At 53.4% G+C, this 16,798-nt stretch overlaps 2 protein-coding genes across 3 annotated transcripts in view; both read left to right on the top strand.

Annotated features, from left to right (window-relative positions):
• Positions 1-2,536: 2,536 nt before the first annotated feature.
• Positions 2,537-12,866, top strand: LOC122385230 (serine/arginine repetitive matrix protein 1-like). Its single transcript, XM_043373353.1, has 3 exons — positions 2,537-2,904; positions 10,767-12,793; positions 12,841-12,866. The coding sequence occupies exons 1-3, from the start codon at positions 2,855-2,857 to the stop codon at positions 12,864-12,866; spliced, it is 2,103 nt and encodes a 700-aa protein (XP_043229288.1). The 5' UTR covers positions 2,537-2,854.
• Positions 12,782-16,798, top strand: part of LOC122385244 (serine/arginine repetitive matrix protein 2-like) — a 77,476-nt gene continuing 73,459 nt past the window's right edge. For both annotated transcript variants that reach the window (XM_043373378.1, XM_043373377.1), the window contains exon 1: positions 12,782-16,424. In XM_043373378.1, the coding sequence (XP_043229313.1) occupies positions 12,871-16,424 (3,554 nt within the window). In that variant the 5' untranslated portion in view covers positions 12,782-12,870. The remainder of the gene's footprint in view (positions 16,425-16,798) is intronic.

Genomic DNA, 16,798 nt, shown 5'->3' with positions numbered 1-16,798 from the left:
TTAAATGTGTAACATTAATAGTTGATTTTGCCATTTATGATCATTGATATAAGGAGAAGCAGCAGTGCTAGTGTTGGTAATACAGGCATGCTATGTCAATGTACATAGTGATATAATAGCATGGTGTCCTGGCGCACTGCTCTCTTCTTCTACTTCTAGAGGACACATAGAAATTCAGAAGAGAAAACAGCTGGTCAATAACCAACCAGGAGGAACACAGCTATAGCCCTGACAAAAAATGGTTTAAATTAAACTTACTATTCCTCATATAAATTGAATGAAGATTCATGCTCCTTCGATAGAAAGTAACACGAAAAACGGCGCAGCAACGCCTATTTAATTCGTCCCATATTCCGGAAAAAACATTGAAAAATGACGAGACCTCCACGCAAATGTTTGGCAAAAGCCTTAAAAAATTGAAATCAACCACACAATATGCTAATAAATGCAGAAAACGGCAACAAATACAAGTTTTACTCGCCATTACACTCCCGAAACCGCCGCACTCTGTCCAGACAATTCCGCACTGTAAATAAAGTCGGCGGTATCGAACAAGCATGGCCCGTCACTAAAGTACTTTTAAGGATATTTACTTTTCGTTTTTGATGCTTTTTGCTTACAAAATGTTTGATAAAGTCTTCTAAAACCATCGTTTGTCGGTAAATTTTTGTCAATTTTCCACGACTCATTACTTTGAAAAATTACCTAAAATACATCCACGCTAGGATTTAGGCATCCACGCTAGATTATGGACACTTCACTATGGCGAATAGAAAGCGACCAGGGGCGATAGTCGCATTTGCCTCATGTTCGGCGGAAATCGGTAAGTTCCAACATATGCGCAACATTTTCTATATTTGGGTACGATGACGTCGTCAGCGTACCCATTTTTGGAAGGTGCGTACCCATATATAGAAAATCCTTCCAAAAATGGAAGGCTTTCTAAAAATGGAAGATTTGACCACAGTTTCCCCGACTGATTTTTTCTGAGGTGAGGTCACTTGGCGTTACCTGGTGACCTGACCTAAGGCGACCTGGATCTGAAATTTTACCAACATGTGCGGAAAAGATGCACGAACAGGTGTGCCAAAAACGGCGGCGCGCGCCGCCGTTTTTGAGATATCTGCGAAAAACCGCACAACCGGTGTTCAAACAACCCCCGGCCCGGCGCGGGTTAAACTTACTTTATACATTCTGTTGTTAAAAAGCAAAAATGTATTTATCGGATGATGACATTAGTGTTCCGGAAAAAACATACCAGAAATGAATCAGATGAATCGTTATTTAGAATAAGAAGCAGCTCTGCCTAGTTCATGTTTCGTAGGTGCACGTATTATATGCTAATTATAATCATACGTAGACATACAAACATAAAAGCGATTCATAAACAAAACGCACACCACAATGTTCACAGCTTACCTTGTTATCGCAAAAAAATCCTCCTACAGCTGATGCCGGCTCGCCGTCGCACGGGTCACGAGCGTGTGAGGCCGCTCGGCCGCCGGGCCCGGTCCTCCGGTCACCCGTGCCCCGCGGCGGTGAGGTCACAGGGGCGGCGCCAGCACCGCCGGTCGGGGAGGCGCCGGGCGCGGCTTGGGTCGGTAGTAGGGAAGTCGTGATTGGAGATAGAATAAACTCATCCTACGCAGGATACTTCGTTTCGCGCTTGATATGTCATGTCAAGCGGTGACGGTATTTGTAGTGATGAAAGATATATGTCATGCTATGGCCATCAGCTTTTTTTATTGCAATTCAATGCGACGATAGAGGCCTTGTTTACGGCATTCCCGTATAAGTTAGTTTTACTATTGAGCTCTTGGTAAGTAAGCGAGGTATTTGGCTGTTTCTATAAACGTTTCGCAACATTGATCCAATTTACAGGTCAGTTATATGCAAACATTCGGAAAATTGCCGGATCCACGCCTTCCCGTCATCTCGCCTGTCCATACTCCTCCCTCCCTCTCTCTCCGGCCAGGTGCAGGTAGTCCGTGGGATCCCTCCCGACCCCGGGGGCCACGCCACATTCCACCTGGGCCTGCGGGGCCGGTGAGCCACCCGAACGGCCGCCGCCGGCTCTTGGCGCCCGCCGCTGCCGGCAGATACCGTCCGAAGGCCGCGACCCGCGGAGGGTAGGCCAGCAATCGTGAGAATCAGCCGCCCCTGCCGCTTAGCCTTTTCTACCGATAACGACCTAATACTTTGGTAATTTTTTTTTATAGTATCATGGATGATCATTTCGCTCAGTTACAACTGCTGTACTTTATCGGGTGACTTTCTTACATGAAAATGACACAATATGTAAGTGTTCATGCCGTTTTATTAGACGGAACACTCCTCTTCCGTAAGCGCCAAGAGCCCACATGTATGTGTACTTTTTTGTCCTCATGACACCATTGCCGGCCCACCCCGACCCTGACGCGGCCGCCCTTCCGTCCGTCTGTCGTGTCGCTATCAGAGCACGCCCAGCACGCCCAGTACGGCCGGCACGCCCACCGGCCGCCGCCGAAGCCGGTCTCGGGGTGGAGGGACGCGCCGCCGGCCCCGGCGCGCTCTCCGTATTTGGAGAAGCAGGCTGGGTCTCAGTCGGACACAGGCGCCCGGCCGGCCGACAGCACCGGACCACCTGTGGGCTAATCGCTCTCTGGTGCCGGCGGGGAGGCGGTGGTGGCTCCCGGAATGGTGCTGGTGATTTGGTGACGTGGTGCTGGTGACCCCGGTGGTCGTTTCGGCTCTGTGGAGTGGAGAAAAGTGGTGTATTGGTGGTGAAGCGTTGCAGTATGGGAAGCGACTCGGTGGTCTGACTCGTGGTGCCGAGTGTGCTGAGAAGCAGACCTGCCGTCTATACGCCGATGCAATGATTAAGCTCTTTCGCCAGCTCAGTGATCAGTCGGAATATGGGCCTCGGTAAGTGACCAGCAACCTTCCGATGATCAGGTGGTTTTATATTCCAGTCATCGTCCATGAACTCATCGAAAAGCAAACATGGGATTCCACCTGCGGACACATTATTCTGCGGCTTTATCAACTCCGTGCACATAACTATTACGTTATATTATTACTATTACTATTACTATTTACTATTATTACTATTTACTATTATTACTATTACGTTATAGTTATTTACGTTTATTGCCGCGTGGTTTTCTCATCCGGGGCGCTTTCTGAGTGGTTACTGGTTAGCCGGCGGGCGGGATTCGGTGTCAAGGCAGTGGCAAAGGTCAAGGCATCAATGTCAGATTATGGCTCGGATGAGCACGCCCCATTTGTTTAGAGTCATGGCCTTTACACGGCGGCATACGTGCGGCGAATGCAGAAGCAGGTTCTATTTAGTTCGTGCCTTCACCCAGCTCGCCGATTAAATGCCACGACTATTCAAGCCTGCGGTAATTGTTCCCAGCACTGCATGAACAGTGGGTCATCTTTGTGGGAGCTGCATTCATCCAGTTGTATTCACGGTGTAGTCCCTTCTCTCCAACTCACCTACCGTGCCTTACAAACCAGCCCGTTTAGGTGCCTTCCTAATTACTGCCGAGTTTCGTAATTGGCCTGTGTGTCTCTGTTATGTCATATTCAGCGAAAGTAAACACCCGCTGGCCTGCTACCATGCGGCCGCTTTTCCCTGCTGCACTACCCCAGTCTTCCTGTGCCACCGGGTCGGCGGTTCCCACGGGGCGGCCACTTGCGACCCGGCTCGAAATGGCACACCGACGTAAGCCTTGTAGTGTACTTCCGACACGAGCTCCTTTCCTGATTCACATCGATGATAAACCATCAAAAGACGGCCGTCAAATGTCATTGAACAGGGCCTCGGTCTGTGAACTGTTGTTCGTGCGCTCGTTACTTACTAAAGTTTTAGTTCCCTTCACTTTACATTATATTACTTGCATGCACTTAGCTCCATAGTGAAGCGCGTTTGCACTGTTCATTGATCCTCGTGTCCAGTTTTTCCAAAGAAATTATGATGGCTAAAGTAGCACAGTGCAATGCTTTGCACCGATACGGTTGACACTGAACATTGGACGGTCCTATATCTCTAATACATGACTACCTAGAATCAAGCCGGATATCACCATGGGTATCGTACTGTGCCGTCTTTCGTGACAAATATTGAATGGCCGCTGTCGAGCCGCGCCGGTGAATCTCTCGCTACCGACCCATCCCTACCTCCCTCTGTACCCTCCGTGCTGTGTTCGACCTTGGACATAGACGGACGCTGCATCTCCGTGCATACATTTCGCGCTCATCTGGTGTGGACTCCACCCTGGAATCGGATTCCGCTCTGAGCTCTTGGTCGGCAGAGCGTCTTTGTGTTCCTCTCTCTCGTGTGTTCGCATGTGGGTACCAGTGCCCTTGAGGGCAGAGTTGCTATGGCCCTCATGGGAACCGTACTTATTTGACTTTTACATCAATGGATTTAATCAGTCCTTCCTTCTTGGCTGGCCAGTATTTGTGAAATTATTGATTTATAAAAAAAAAACATTTTTCTCCTTTAAACAGTTTAAACACTTTAACTGTTCGAGGCGTAGGGGAGAGTGGGGAAAGATGCCCAGGGTTTTGCTATGTCATATATTATTCGAAAATGACGATGGGAAAGCAAAAACTTGGAGTTTCAACGGAAGCCGACATCATTTTTCTCCAAAAATATCAATATTATAACCTTTTTTGCCATTAAGCATTTTCCTGAAGAAGTGAAAGGGGGCATCTTACCCCACAGGGTGGGAAAGACGCCCCCTGACGTTGGGAAAGATGCCCCCTGCACTATAAGTGACATAAATGGGCACGTGAATCGCCTGAACGAATCAGTAGTCCCTTCGAGCCTGCAGTAGACACCAAACGTCATCATAAGGGCCCTCAAAAGTAGTCGTAAGGGGCTTCAGAGGTCATCGTTAGGGCCATCATAGTCCAGCACGGCCAAACAAGCCTCTGTGGTGGCGTTCGGAGACCACTGTGGGGCTCTTATAGGTCTTCATGATGCTTGAGGGCCCTCGAGCCCATCGTGGGCACCTCCGATGCCAGCGCGGCCCGTGGGCCCAACGTGGGAGCCCTCAAAGGATGTCGTGAGGGGCCCTGGAGCCAATAATGGGGCCCACAGAGGCCGTCGTGAGGGCTCTCAGAGTCAGATGCCGCCCAAAAAGTCGCTATGTGGGCCGAGAGACCGGCATGGGGAGCACCCGACCGTACTGGACTCTCAATAGTCCAAGATCGGCTTTTGTCTACATCACAAGTATGTAATAAATGATTTGACGGGCTGTTTGAAGGACAGCCTACGGATTTAGGGGGGCGTCTTTCCCCATCAGGACAGGGGGCATCTTACCCCAAGGTACCGAAGTAACATTAAATCAGTACAATTTGTTAGCCATAAAACTACACCCTGAAACAAACTTTTTGGGACACAGTGCACGCATGCAAATGTATCACGACTATAGTAAGGGACGCAAAAATTATTTACCTTCTTTGATATTTACAATGTTCTGACACCAAAATATTTTTTGAAAGCAGCAAATAAAAAACATGCTATCATCAGCCAGCCGTTGCTCAACTGAGCTTTGCAATTTTGTGTGCAGTTAACAAGGCAGGCTTCCGCTTTACGCTAAGAACATTAATTTCCAGGTCCGATTTTTTGTTTCGCCGCTAGAGGGGGTGGGGCGTCTTTCCCACCCTGGGCATCTTACCCCACTCTCCCCTACGAATACCTACCTATTGAGTAAGGCGGAAGCCTGTCACTCGAGCTAGAGCAGTTCGCTGTCGCTCGATAGTCGATACACATTGAAAAGAAATGACCGCGTCGTGCTGTCACGCAACCTAAATATTGATAAATCCAGTCCTAATAGCAGATTCAATTTAAAACACTAAGAAATCGTGCTGCTTCACTCACGGTGCTTCGAATCACACCTGTTTTCTATTGGCAGTTGTGTACAGGTTATATGCTGGAAGTAATAGAGAATGGTCTCTGTACAGTCTGTCTTAAAAGTACCGCGCAAAGTAACGGTGGATCATTCAAGCCTGGCCGAGGAAGGGCGTGCTAAATTTGAGTCACCGAAGCAATAGGGTTGGGACCTATCTGCATGCTCTGTATGTTTTGGTAAAATAAAAAAGCTCAGAATTTTTAATGATTTAATTTAAAATCACTTTGTTAAAAAAATGCCTGGTTAGTTCAGAAATTAATTATTTGTGGCTGAAAACAACTTGCTTCTGATTGGTCGGGCTAATCATGACGTCACATGTAGGTATATAACTGTCTGTATATTTGGCGCAGTTGAGACATACATTTTCTATGTATTTTCCTATGGTAAATCGGAGTGATTGGTCGTGTTTTCAGTGTCTCTTTATTTTGCGCTGGTATTGCGTGGCTAAGAAGTTTTATCAAGAATGGCATATACTAAAATGTTCCTTTAATAATGGAGCTTCAATATCTGTGAGTTTTATTGGCAAGCGAAAACTGATTTCGCTGTTATTTTATCTGGAAATTACTCATTTTTTTAGGTCAATATTCAAAATATTTTACGGGAACAAGTTGGCACTTTTTTTTATTTTTGCACTCAAATCGCGTGCGATTTAACTGTATTGGAACTTGCAAAGAAGCTTGGTGATTAATTAACTGTGTTGTTATGGCACTGTTTGCAAAGCATGGATAATGAAACTCTGCCAAAGACTTAGCTACATAGCAATGCCTCAAGTAATACGCAGGAGGGACAGAATTCAGAGTCCGATCGAGAAGAATCGGTGCAAATGCTACGAAGACCAGGCAGCTCTGATACAATAGCTAGTCGTCTCACTACTCTCACTCCATTAGACCAGCTGATTCCTGACAGCACCGACTCGGATGCAAAGATGGAGCTCATCTTCCAAGCCAGAAACCAGTTCTTTGATGGAAGATGTGATGCTGCCTCTGTCTCTGCTTTGTTGGCCACTTTGGACGGGGCGGAGCTCCGCTCCTTGCGTGAGCGGTTATTCGCCTGTCATCCAGAAATAGTTCCTTCGTTTGCTGGCCGTTCCCTGATTAGGTGCAATACGGGGAGCTGTAATCAGGGAAGTAACTTTCCATATGAAAGGGGTGCAGGTGCACCCCCGTCCCCCATCCACTAGAAGTGCACCCCCATAGGCCATAGGCTAAGCGGCGTCCCACACGCCGCCCCACACGATTAGCTCTAGAGCAGATGGCGAGGGTGATTTCTCGGCTACATTCCATCTCGGCGTCGTGATGCTTGTGGGCTTGGAAAGCGTCCAGTCGTATGTAGGGTAGTGTAGGGGTAGGGTTGAGTTCAATAAGGTCCTTACATTTGAAAGGTTTGAACAACCCGCAATCAGCACAACATACCACAAGTTAAATAAAAAACTACCAAACTCCGCCCAACTAATATTAATAAACATTACAGCCAAACTAATGGCCTAAATAAAAATATATCTCAAATCCTAACAGTTATCGCGGGTGATGGCGCCATGAGTTGCTATTATCCAAAACAGATGCAAATAAACATGTTTGTATGTCCTATGTATGTTTGTTTTAAAAACGTTGCAGCGGCGCTGGGAACTGCAGTCTTAGATCTGGGTATGTTTGGCATCTGCTACTCTTCATATATGTACACATTAACCCTATTTCGGACGGGGAGACCTTTCAGGATTTTCTTGTACAATTGCCAAACGCCGCGAGACATTCAGCTCATATTTGGTGACTTTTCCTAAATGCTCATTGCGCACATCTCAGCAAAAAAAAAAAAAAATGCCGGGTCAGGTCAGGTCAGGTAACCAGAGCGGGTTTGTTGACCCCACCTCAGAAAAGTTTGCAATCACGTCAGAGCTTGAGTTTTTCACGAAGTTATTTCCTCTCATCAAGTCTTCAAAACAGTACCTGCAGTATGTGTCGTTTGTATATCTCAGAATTTTTGATCTGTGACCTGAGGTTAGGTCAGAGTCGTGACCTTTACATTGCAAGCCTATGGAAAAGTATTGAAATGCGACCTGCACCTCGAGTAAACGAGTCAAAACCACCCAATTCTTTAAGAATTATGACAAATTATCTTATCTGTAATGATCCAGGTGCCATTTACTGACAGGGACACCGGAGAGGGTTATCTGAGCCGAGATCATGTGAGGTGATATCTACCATACATCAATGCTCACAATACTTACAATACCTATTGACAATGCTTTTGCTTACAACACTTACAATACTTACGATGAGACCAGCAAGCACTCTGCCGTTACAGTTCTAACTTCTGCTTCGAAAAACGACGTTACACACATTCGCTGCCAGCATAACATGTATTGTTTGACAGTAACAAAATACAATTGACATCTGAACCCCAAACGGACCGCCATCCACTCAAATTTTATAACCCTGACCGGTCAGGGGGCGAATGGAGGTCATTTCCTGGGCATTACGCTCAGCCCTTGCACAAAATATCTCGCCTCACAGTGATCATTACAACAATAGCACCGACTTGATAGTGGATTTCAAAGTACTTGCATCAGCTCTTCCTGCTATTGCAGACGATCATCTCCTCAGGGTAATGTTGTTCGGGACATGAGCGAAGATCGTTTTCGGAGTTTCATAAGTGCTACTGCAACAGCCTGGCACAAAACAGGACTTGTACGCTCTTCTCTGCACTTTGCCCTTCAGTATATCACAAAAGAATTGTTTAGAACCCATCTTACGCAGTACGCTTCTTTCACAGTCTCCCTTGCCACCGTAGGGCGTAGATAGATTGCTGTTGCTGGTAAGTTAAGGCACGGTAGATAGAAATTACCTCGGTTCTCTACGCCTTAAGTTATTTTCATAAAAAAAAGAACAAATAAATGATCAATAAGATGACAGGAATGTAAACATTTTAATCGTAAAGTAGTCCAAATATTGGAATGAGCTTTTGCTTTTCAGCATCCTCCGATTCATCATCTTTATCATTTGAAAATTCGAGGTACATAAAATGTTTATCACGCGCTCATGTTAAGTGGGAATATAGTACACGGCAGACACATCATTTTTTGACACTGAACATTTCATCCGTAAATGTTTTAGCATAATTTAAGGTTAAAAACAGCGCGAATGGCAGAGTGAAGCAAACAACATTTTTCACCCATTGATATAACATGTAATCTGTGGTGCGCCAGATGCGCCATTATTTGTCAACCGCAGAAGGTGACATGTGACGTAACAGCATCAAGAGCATCTTTTTTCAAGAACTTTTCAAAACAAGTTTCCTATCTTTCTTCCCCCATTTCTCTCAGCTTATTGATTTTATGAGGCAATGGTATGCACCATAAATTCTGTGAAAATAGTTTGATCATTTTCATGCATTCTTAAAAAATCGAGTTCCCAACCCCATTGAAATCCTCGTCCATTCCCCAGGTCAACTGGTCCGGTGACTTTCAAATCATAGCAGGCCCTTCCTCGGTCAGGCTTGATGGATCCACCGTCACTGTGCGTGGTACTTTTAAGACAGACTGTACACTGACGCAAGTTTTGAGGCCTCCTGAGCCACGGAGTGAATGGACAATAGGCTGCCGAATTCTGACCGCAAACACGCCCATGTTAAATCACACATCTGAGTTATCATAATGCAGGTGATACAATCATAATGCATCTGCATTCTGCATGCCGGCCTTGGAACAGGTTTTCTCGTACACGAGTGTAACGTAGCAGCTGCTTCCGAGGTCGTTTATGACGTTTTCATTTCTTCTGACGTAAGGGTAGGGCAAAGGAACGCACCCTGAGGTAAAATGTCTTTTGACGACTCTACGGCTAAACTACTTGCAAACATATTTTTTATTGGCGTTTGATTTTGTTTTCGGATGGTAGTCCCGATGAATGAATAAATTTTGAACATGCTAGCGTTCGTGCCGCGCGACAGGTGAGCAAAAACGTTATTTCCTCACATAGATGTTTGACACGCCATTCCATTTGTGATGTCTACCTACCTTCATGTCTGCCTACATATACGAAGACTAATAGTTTATTCTGTAGTTCTGTCAAAGGTACGGCGTGCATTTGTTCAAATAACTTCCCGTCATTCCTGACTTTTGAGCTTCCTTATGTGCCCCACAACCGTTCGGCAATTACTTCGACAGGTTATTGTGCCATTATGGCACCATCGAATTAGGTATCACGTCCTCCTATCCATAGCTGATTGCCTTTAGATCGCTTTATCGATAATTCAATCGGTGCGATTAATTTGATGGATTGAACCACGCCACACATGTATGATCCAACTCCGAGTAAGGCAGATCGCTCCGAATTTCTGATCGTTCTTCAGGCATCGACTTTCAAATCATGACACAACTACACAGCTGGCTGACGAATAAGGAAGACCGGCGATACAGTTACGTCATCAAATTAAAATATTTGACTCATGTGGGCGCTGGGCGGCGGTCGGGACCGCTAATTAGTATGCGCTGATGACCATGATTTTGACAGATCGACTTGTGAAAGTAGGAGCGTGTTTAAAGACAGACTTGGCGTTTTTTTTGCGGTATGGAAGGGAAATAGAGCAATACTGTCGTGCCTTGATTGAGGAAGGGTGATACCTAACGTAGTCTCTGGTGTCCGATGTTATAATTTTGTTCGTTCCGGTGTTTAATAAATGCATTATGCTGAAATAATGCGCTCGGTCGTAACTCTAAAAAGTTAGCCACATTTGCTCCTTTTATGCAACTGATATAATTTCAAAGAGTTGAGTCATAACCCGCGCTCAAACCTGGCCTGGCCCATAACTAACGTTGAACTAACACGCTCAAGAGATGACGCCTCGCTTTGTTCCCCTGTGTTCCAGGCTGGCTCCCGCCGCGGACTCCCCTCCCAGCGGGATGACGTCATCAGCACCTCGGCCGCGGAACCCTCTGCGTCGGCTGGCCAACAGTCTGAAGTCGCACACCCGTCCGACGGTGGTCCGTCGTCGGCAGCTCATCACCGCCGACCCCTGCCGCACCAACATCGAACACCTGGTGTTCCGCTCCGACCCGCGGCCGCAGGAGGGCAGTACCACCGCTACAGGTGTCGCTGCGGTCGCCGTGCACCGCCGGGTGCGCTCAGCCTCAGCTGACGGAAAAGTGTGCGGCTCGCGGTCGCCGCCGCGACAACACCTGTCAGAAAACGACACTTCTGGGACGCTTCCGCGGCGCGGTACTGTGGTTAGAGTCGACGGGGAGACTCCACCCAGACGAAAGCCTCGTCTCCGTCATGTGAAGCCCCCGGAGATACCCGGTACCGACCGGGGTGACCAATGGGACTGGCGACCCCCGCGGCTGGGACGGCTGACAACCAGCGTACCCGATATCCTCTGCAACATTCGAGCTCCACCGGAGGAGCCTAACTCAGACTCGGACGCGTCTAACCCATCCTCTCCGCTACAAATACCTGCCTCATTATACCACTTATCCCGCCTGGACAGTTCCGACTCGATTCGATCATCTGAATTATCACCTCATCCCAGCACAGCCAGCGGCGCCGGCCCGGGTGCTCCCCCGGCAGTCAGAGACAGTGCGTTCCTGCGCCGGGCGCGTGCCAAGCCGGTGCGCCGTCGCTCTCTGACTGTCACCGTCTCCGACCCTAACGAGAGGCGGCGCTCGCGGCGGCCGTCTGGTCGAGAGGTCATGGGGGCGGGGCCTGGGCCGGCAGCCGGCCGGCCCGGCGCCCTGGGCCCGGCGCTGATTACACATTCGGCCCGGCCGGCGGCGGCCCTCTCCGGAGAGCAGTCAGTCGCGGGCCAGCATCCGACGCGCACGGCCCGCGGGCCACCGACGGCGCACATTCAGCGGACAGGCGGCGCGCGCGGTCCCCCACCGGCGCAGGAGCCACGCGGCGGCGCCATGCGCGTGGCACGCTACACCGCAGAGCCGCCACCGCCGCTACCGCAAAACGTCTGGAAAAATGGAAACTCGGCCGATTTTGGGTTACATGGCCAGCCGAGTAGAACATGCGAGTCGCCGCCGCCGCGTGACGGCCGGCCGCGCGTCAGTGCGTTCCCGCTGGCGCTGCCGCTGCCGCCGTCGCCGCGGCCGGCCGAGCGCGCTCAGTGGTCGCGCGGCCCGCGCGCAGGTAGCACCTCTCGGCCCGGCACCGCGCTCGGCCGCTCCGAATCGCTGCACGACTCCAGCGCCAGGGCGCGAGAGAGGTTCTTCGACGCGCTCAGTTCCACCAGCGAGCGGCTGAGACGCAGGAGGAACTCCACCTGGGACTCGACATCAGCGGAGACCGGTGCTGGGCGGGTGCTATTCCCCAGTGAGCGTGTTAGCGCGGCGGACAGTGTCAGTGACCGGGTGAGAAGTGAGACTGTGAGCGGTGAGCGCCGAGAGACGAGCGGTGTGAGCGGGACGGTGAGACGCCGCGCTCACAGTGAGACCCGGCGAGAGGACAGTGCAGTGAGCGCCGCCGCTGGTGACAGACTCAGACAGAGCAGTAAGTACGCGGCTCCCCGTGTGCGTGTGTCTCGGACTGAGAGTGTGGACGGCCGCGTGTGGACGGACTCTTTGCGCAGGTACCGCTCGCTGCCGCGGCCGCGCTCGCCCAATCTCCACCCGTCGATTGATAGTATCGACTTCCATCCGTCGGAGCCGATATACGACACTCCACCTGGCCGGCCGCTGCGGCGCGTGTCGCGAGATGACCTGACCCTGGCGGCGGGTCAGGCCGAGGCGACAGACAGCGACCAGGAGATGCCCGGGCGCGTCTCAAACATCCCCGTGTACCGGCGTCGGCCGCCCGCCGGCGCCGACAGCTCGTCGGCCTGCAGCTCGACCGCCGCTCAGAAATTTGCCGACGACAGGGGCAGACGAGCCCCGACCTCCACCACCACCAATGGTAGCAGCGGCGGCAGTAACAGCGGGCCGAGCGCCGCGACCGGTCAGCGTCAGGGGCGGCCCGCAGACGGTAAACTGATGACGTACACCTCCCTGCCGCGGGCCAAAATCGAGTACTGTCCCGAGACGGAGACGGGATCGTCACGGAGCAATATCCGCGGCCGCGGCGCCGGAGCGGGTCTCAGGGAGGAGCGGTGCTCGTCTCCAAAACCGCCCATTCACCCCGGCGGTAAATCGCGCCCCGGGGTCAAATCGGCCGCTTCAACCAGACGTACCGCCGGCACAGGCACGCTGAGAAATGGCTCACCAGCCGCGAGAGACACGGAATCGACAGCCAACGGTCGGACGAAGACAGCTGCTCAGACAGACCGGCGGCCAGGTCTGACTATCGACACCAGAAACAAACCTACTCGGCGAGAAACGGCAAACAGCCCTCGGCCGGCGACAGAGAACGGAGCTCGACCGGGCAGAGGCGCGCCCTCGCCCGGTTCGTCAGCACGCTCCACGCCCAACTCGTGCCCCATCTCGCCCCAATCCAGCCTCAGTCCCAGCAGTCCGAGGGACTCACCGCGATCGTTCCGCTTCTCCGGGAATAAATACTCGTCCGGTATTCCAACACGGCGCAGCAACGGGGCTGACTCTGTGGGCGGGACAGAGTCCCCGACGAGCGGCTCTTCCATCAACCTCAGTGACATCTCCGGCCTCAGCGCGCTCACCAGTCCTGAGTCGAGCACGAACGGTGGTCCAACCCAGTCGAGCGCCTCGCGAAATGGTCGAAAACTGCAAAAACCCAGTGAGCAGCCGACAGCGCGAAACGGCGCCGCCACCGCTGCTCCGGCGCTCAGCAAAAACACGTCCAAAACATGGATCGGCTCGGAGCGTCGCGGCGGCAGCGTGGGCTCGCCGCTGTGTCGCTCCCAGGAGAGTGTGGCCAGTGGTGTGGGCTCGGACAGTGCGCCGGCCTCACGCACCGCCAGCCAGAGCTCGCTGCACGAGCCCGGCCGGCTACGGCGGCCGAGAGCCACGCCCGGCCGGCTGGACGCCGGAAAATTCGGCTCCAGGTCGATCACAACCATCCGAGCGAGAAATCTGAGCAAAGGCTCATCCGGCGAGAGGGAGAAGGAAAATGAGCCCAGGCAGACGGCGGCCGGCAGAGCGGGAAAGCTCACCGATGCTACCAGCACGAAAACAACCAACAAAAACGGTCTGAACAGCGTTCCCGACACGCGGTCCAAAGCGGCTCCAACTGAGAAAGGAACCGGCACCGGTAGCGATACGCCAGCAAACAAGTCTAAGGTGAAGGTTCAGCGATCTCTCAGTCTCCAGTCGGCGGCCAAACCGAGCCTGCCGCCCAAACCGTCCCACCTGCGGCCGCCGGCGGCGCTCGGCGCGGGCCGGCCTGACCCGCTCACCTCCCTGCCCAATATACAGGGGCTCGGCACCGATACGTGGCGACCCGCCGACAACGACACGTGGCCGTCACGTGCCGAGCAGCAGCGCAGCTCACGTGCCGAGGCCGGCTCGGAGCCGTCTCGGCGGCTCGGCTCGTCTAGCTCCCGCCGGGCCGGCCGCGCCGCCTCCCGCGCCGCTCCAGACGACAATAGGGACGGCCGCGCCAGGGATGCGTCCCCTTCTGCGCCACCCAGCGCGCCGGCCGAGCGCCATTCAAGCTCCGTCGAGCGGCGGCGCCGACCGGACACTTCCAACGTGCCGGCGTACAAAAACCGCCGCGATCCGGCGCCGCGCCCGGACCCGACATTCCGATCAGAGGATGAGACACTGTCGGCCGAGGGGCGGCAGAGGAGCGGGGTACAGCAGCTCGGCTCCATTCACAGTCCCTCGGACCGGGAGCCGGAGTCTGAGCCGGGCCGGAGCCGGGAGCCGGAGCCGGAGCCGGCGCGGCCTCTCTATCGTCAGAGTCCGGACGGCCGGCGCAGCAGCGGCGCCGGCTCCCTCACCAGCCGGGACACGGACACCTGTTCAGACAGCGGATCCATCTGCCTGCCGGTCCCGACCCCGCCGAGGAAGCAGAGCGTCGACAAGGCCGTCTACTCGAGTGTGATCCACGTGAATGGTACAGAGGACGGCCTGGTGACAAACCGTACCCGACTGCAGCGATATGTGGACGCCGGCGAGCAGGTTCAGGCAACAATCCAGGGCCAGAAGGACGCCCAGAACGAGAACAAAGTCCGCCTCTCGCTCAACGTCGACGGCGACTTTCTCAACAACCAGTTCGACGCCATCATCGAGACGCTGAAGCAGGTGGCGGCTTCCGTTCAGGAGCAGGGTAGCCGACCGGCCTCCGTGGCCATGACGTCCCGCAACTCGGACCCCATCTACGCCGAGATCCGCTCACCGCGCACACCGGTCGGAGCGTTATCCCCGGAGCCGATCTACAGTGAGGTACGGTCTCCGGTACCGGTGCGTCCCGGAAGCACACCAACCTCCCCGACCCGGGCGCCGCCGCTGCCGCCGCCGGTCACACCCAGAACGCAGGCAGAGAATGACGCCTTCTTCGACAGCTCGCCGACACTGGACGAGCTGGCCAGAAAGCTACATGCCGACGCCAGGCACCTGGATGACGACTGTGACTATGTCAACTTCCACGACCTCGAGTCGCCGTACCGCACTCCGCCGCCGGTGGCCCCACAGGCCAGTCAGCTGATCGCCGGCAGACGAGGCGCCGACGCGACTCCGCACCCAGACTACGGCAGTCTGCCGTACTCGCGCAACCTGGAGTCGGTCCAGGAGTGCTCGGAGAACGGTTCGAGACCTGACTCGCGCGACGGGCCGGCCAGCTTCGAGCGGCTGCAGCGGGAGGCCAAGAAGGCGCTGTCCCGCAGTCTGAGCGACAAGGGCGCGCCGCCGCGGCCGGCGCTGTCCGTGTATCGCGCCGGCTCCGAGTGCGGGGACGACTCGGCGCGGTTCGGCACGCGCGGAGAGCTCGGGGCTCCCCGCTCGGAGCGCAGCAGCTGCCAGTTTCTGGACAGCGACGGGTCAGTGTTCTCCTCAACGTCAGACGTGTGGACGGGCCGGGATCTGGAGAGTGCCATCCACACCCTGGTCGGCGGCGGACTGGGAAAAACACGCACCCGCAGCACGGGCAGTGAGACGGCGGCTGAGCCGCGCAAACCCAAAATCAAAGAGTCCACCTCGTCGTCGTTCCTGTCGCGTGACTCCAAGCTGCGAGGCTTTGTGCGTAACGGCTGGCGAGTGGGCACCCGCCGCAGTCACAGCTCTAGTGACGACTGCCGAGACTCGACCATCACCATCGACGACTTCATCGCGTCGCTGTACGGCCAGCAGGGGGTCTCACTGGAGGCCCTGGGGCCACACGCACCTACCGAAACACGAAACCGATCCGAGTCGGAACGACGCGCACCGACCGCGCCGTCAGCCTCGACGGCATCGACGTCTTCAACGCACACTCGCGGTCGGAACGCGAGGAGTAACAGCATCACGGGCACGGAGCCGGGCGGGAGCCGGGGCCGTCCGCCGTCCGACGAGCCGCAGATGGAGGAGGAGGGCTTCGGGCGCGACTCGCCCGTGCCGCAGCAGAGGTCCCTGTCGCTGCCCAAGACGTTCCTGGCCGAGCGGTACGGCCTGGCCGGATTCAAGGCGGCCATTCCCAGGTGAGTCCACCGGCCGGCGGACTGGCTGGCGGGGCGGGGGGTGGGGGGTGGGTGGGAGGGTTTCTCCATGCTGCTTCTCTCTTCTCAGAGACCCAAACGCAACCAGCTGGATATTTTTCGGTAACTGACAGTGTTATTCGTAATACATTATTTCCAAATGTGCGTCTCCAAATATGGTCAAAGTCGTAATCCATGAGCGGTACGATCCATTCTTGGAGACGGTGTTCTTGCCGCTCTCGGTACCTTGTTCAATTTGAAGCGTTTACGTTAAATGGATACTTTGGAGGGTAATATTACTGCGGGTTGAACTCCGTTTGATCTTGCCGGCCCGCTTCTATAAAAGGCCACCATTGTTCCGTCCCCGCCGTCTCATT

The sequence above is a fragment of the Amphibalanus amphitrite genome, unplaced genomic scaffold, assembly GCF_019059575.1.
Source record: "Amphibalanus amphitrite isolate SeventyFive unplaced genomic scaffold, NRLGWU_Aamphi_draft 000212F_arrow, whole genome shotgun sequence".
Lineage (NCBI taxonomy): Eukaryota > Metazoa > Arthropoda > Thecostraca > Balanomorpha > Balanidae > Amphibalanus > Amphibalanus amphitrite.
This window is presented reverse-complemented; position numbering and strand designations above follow the sequence as displayed.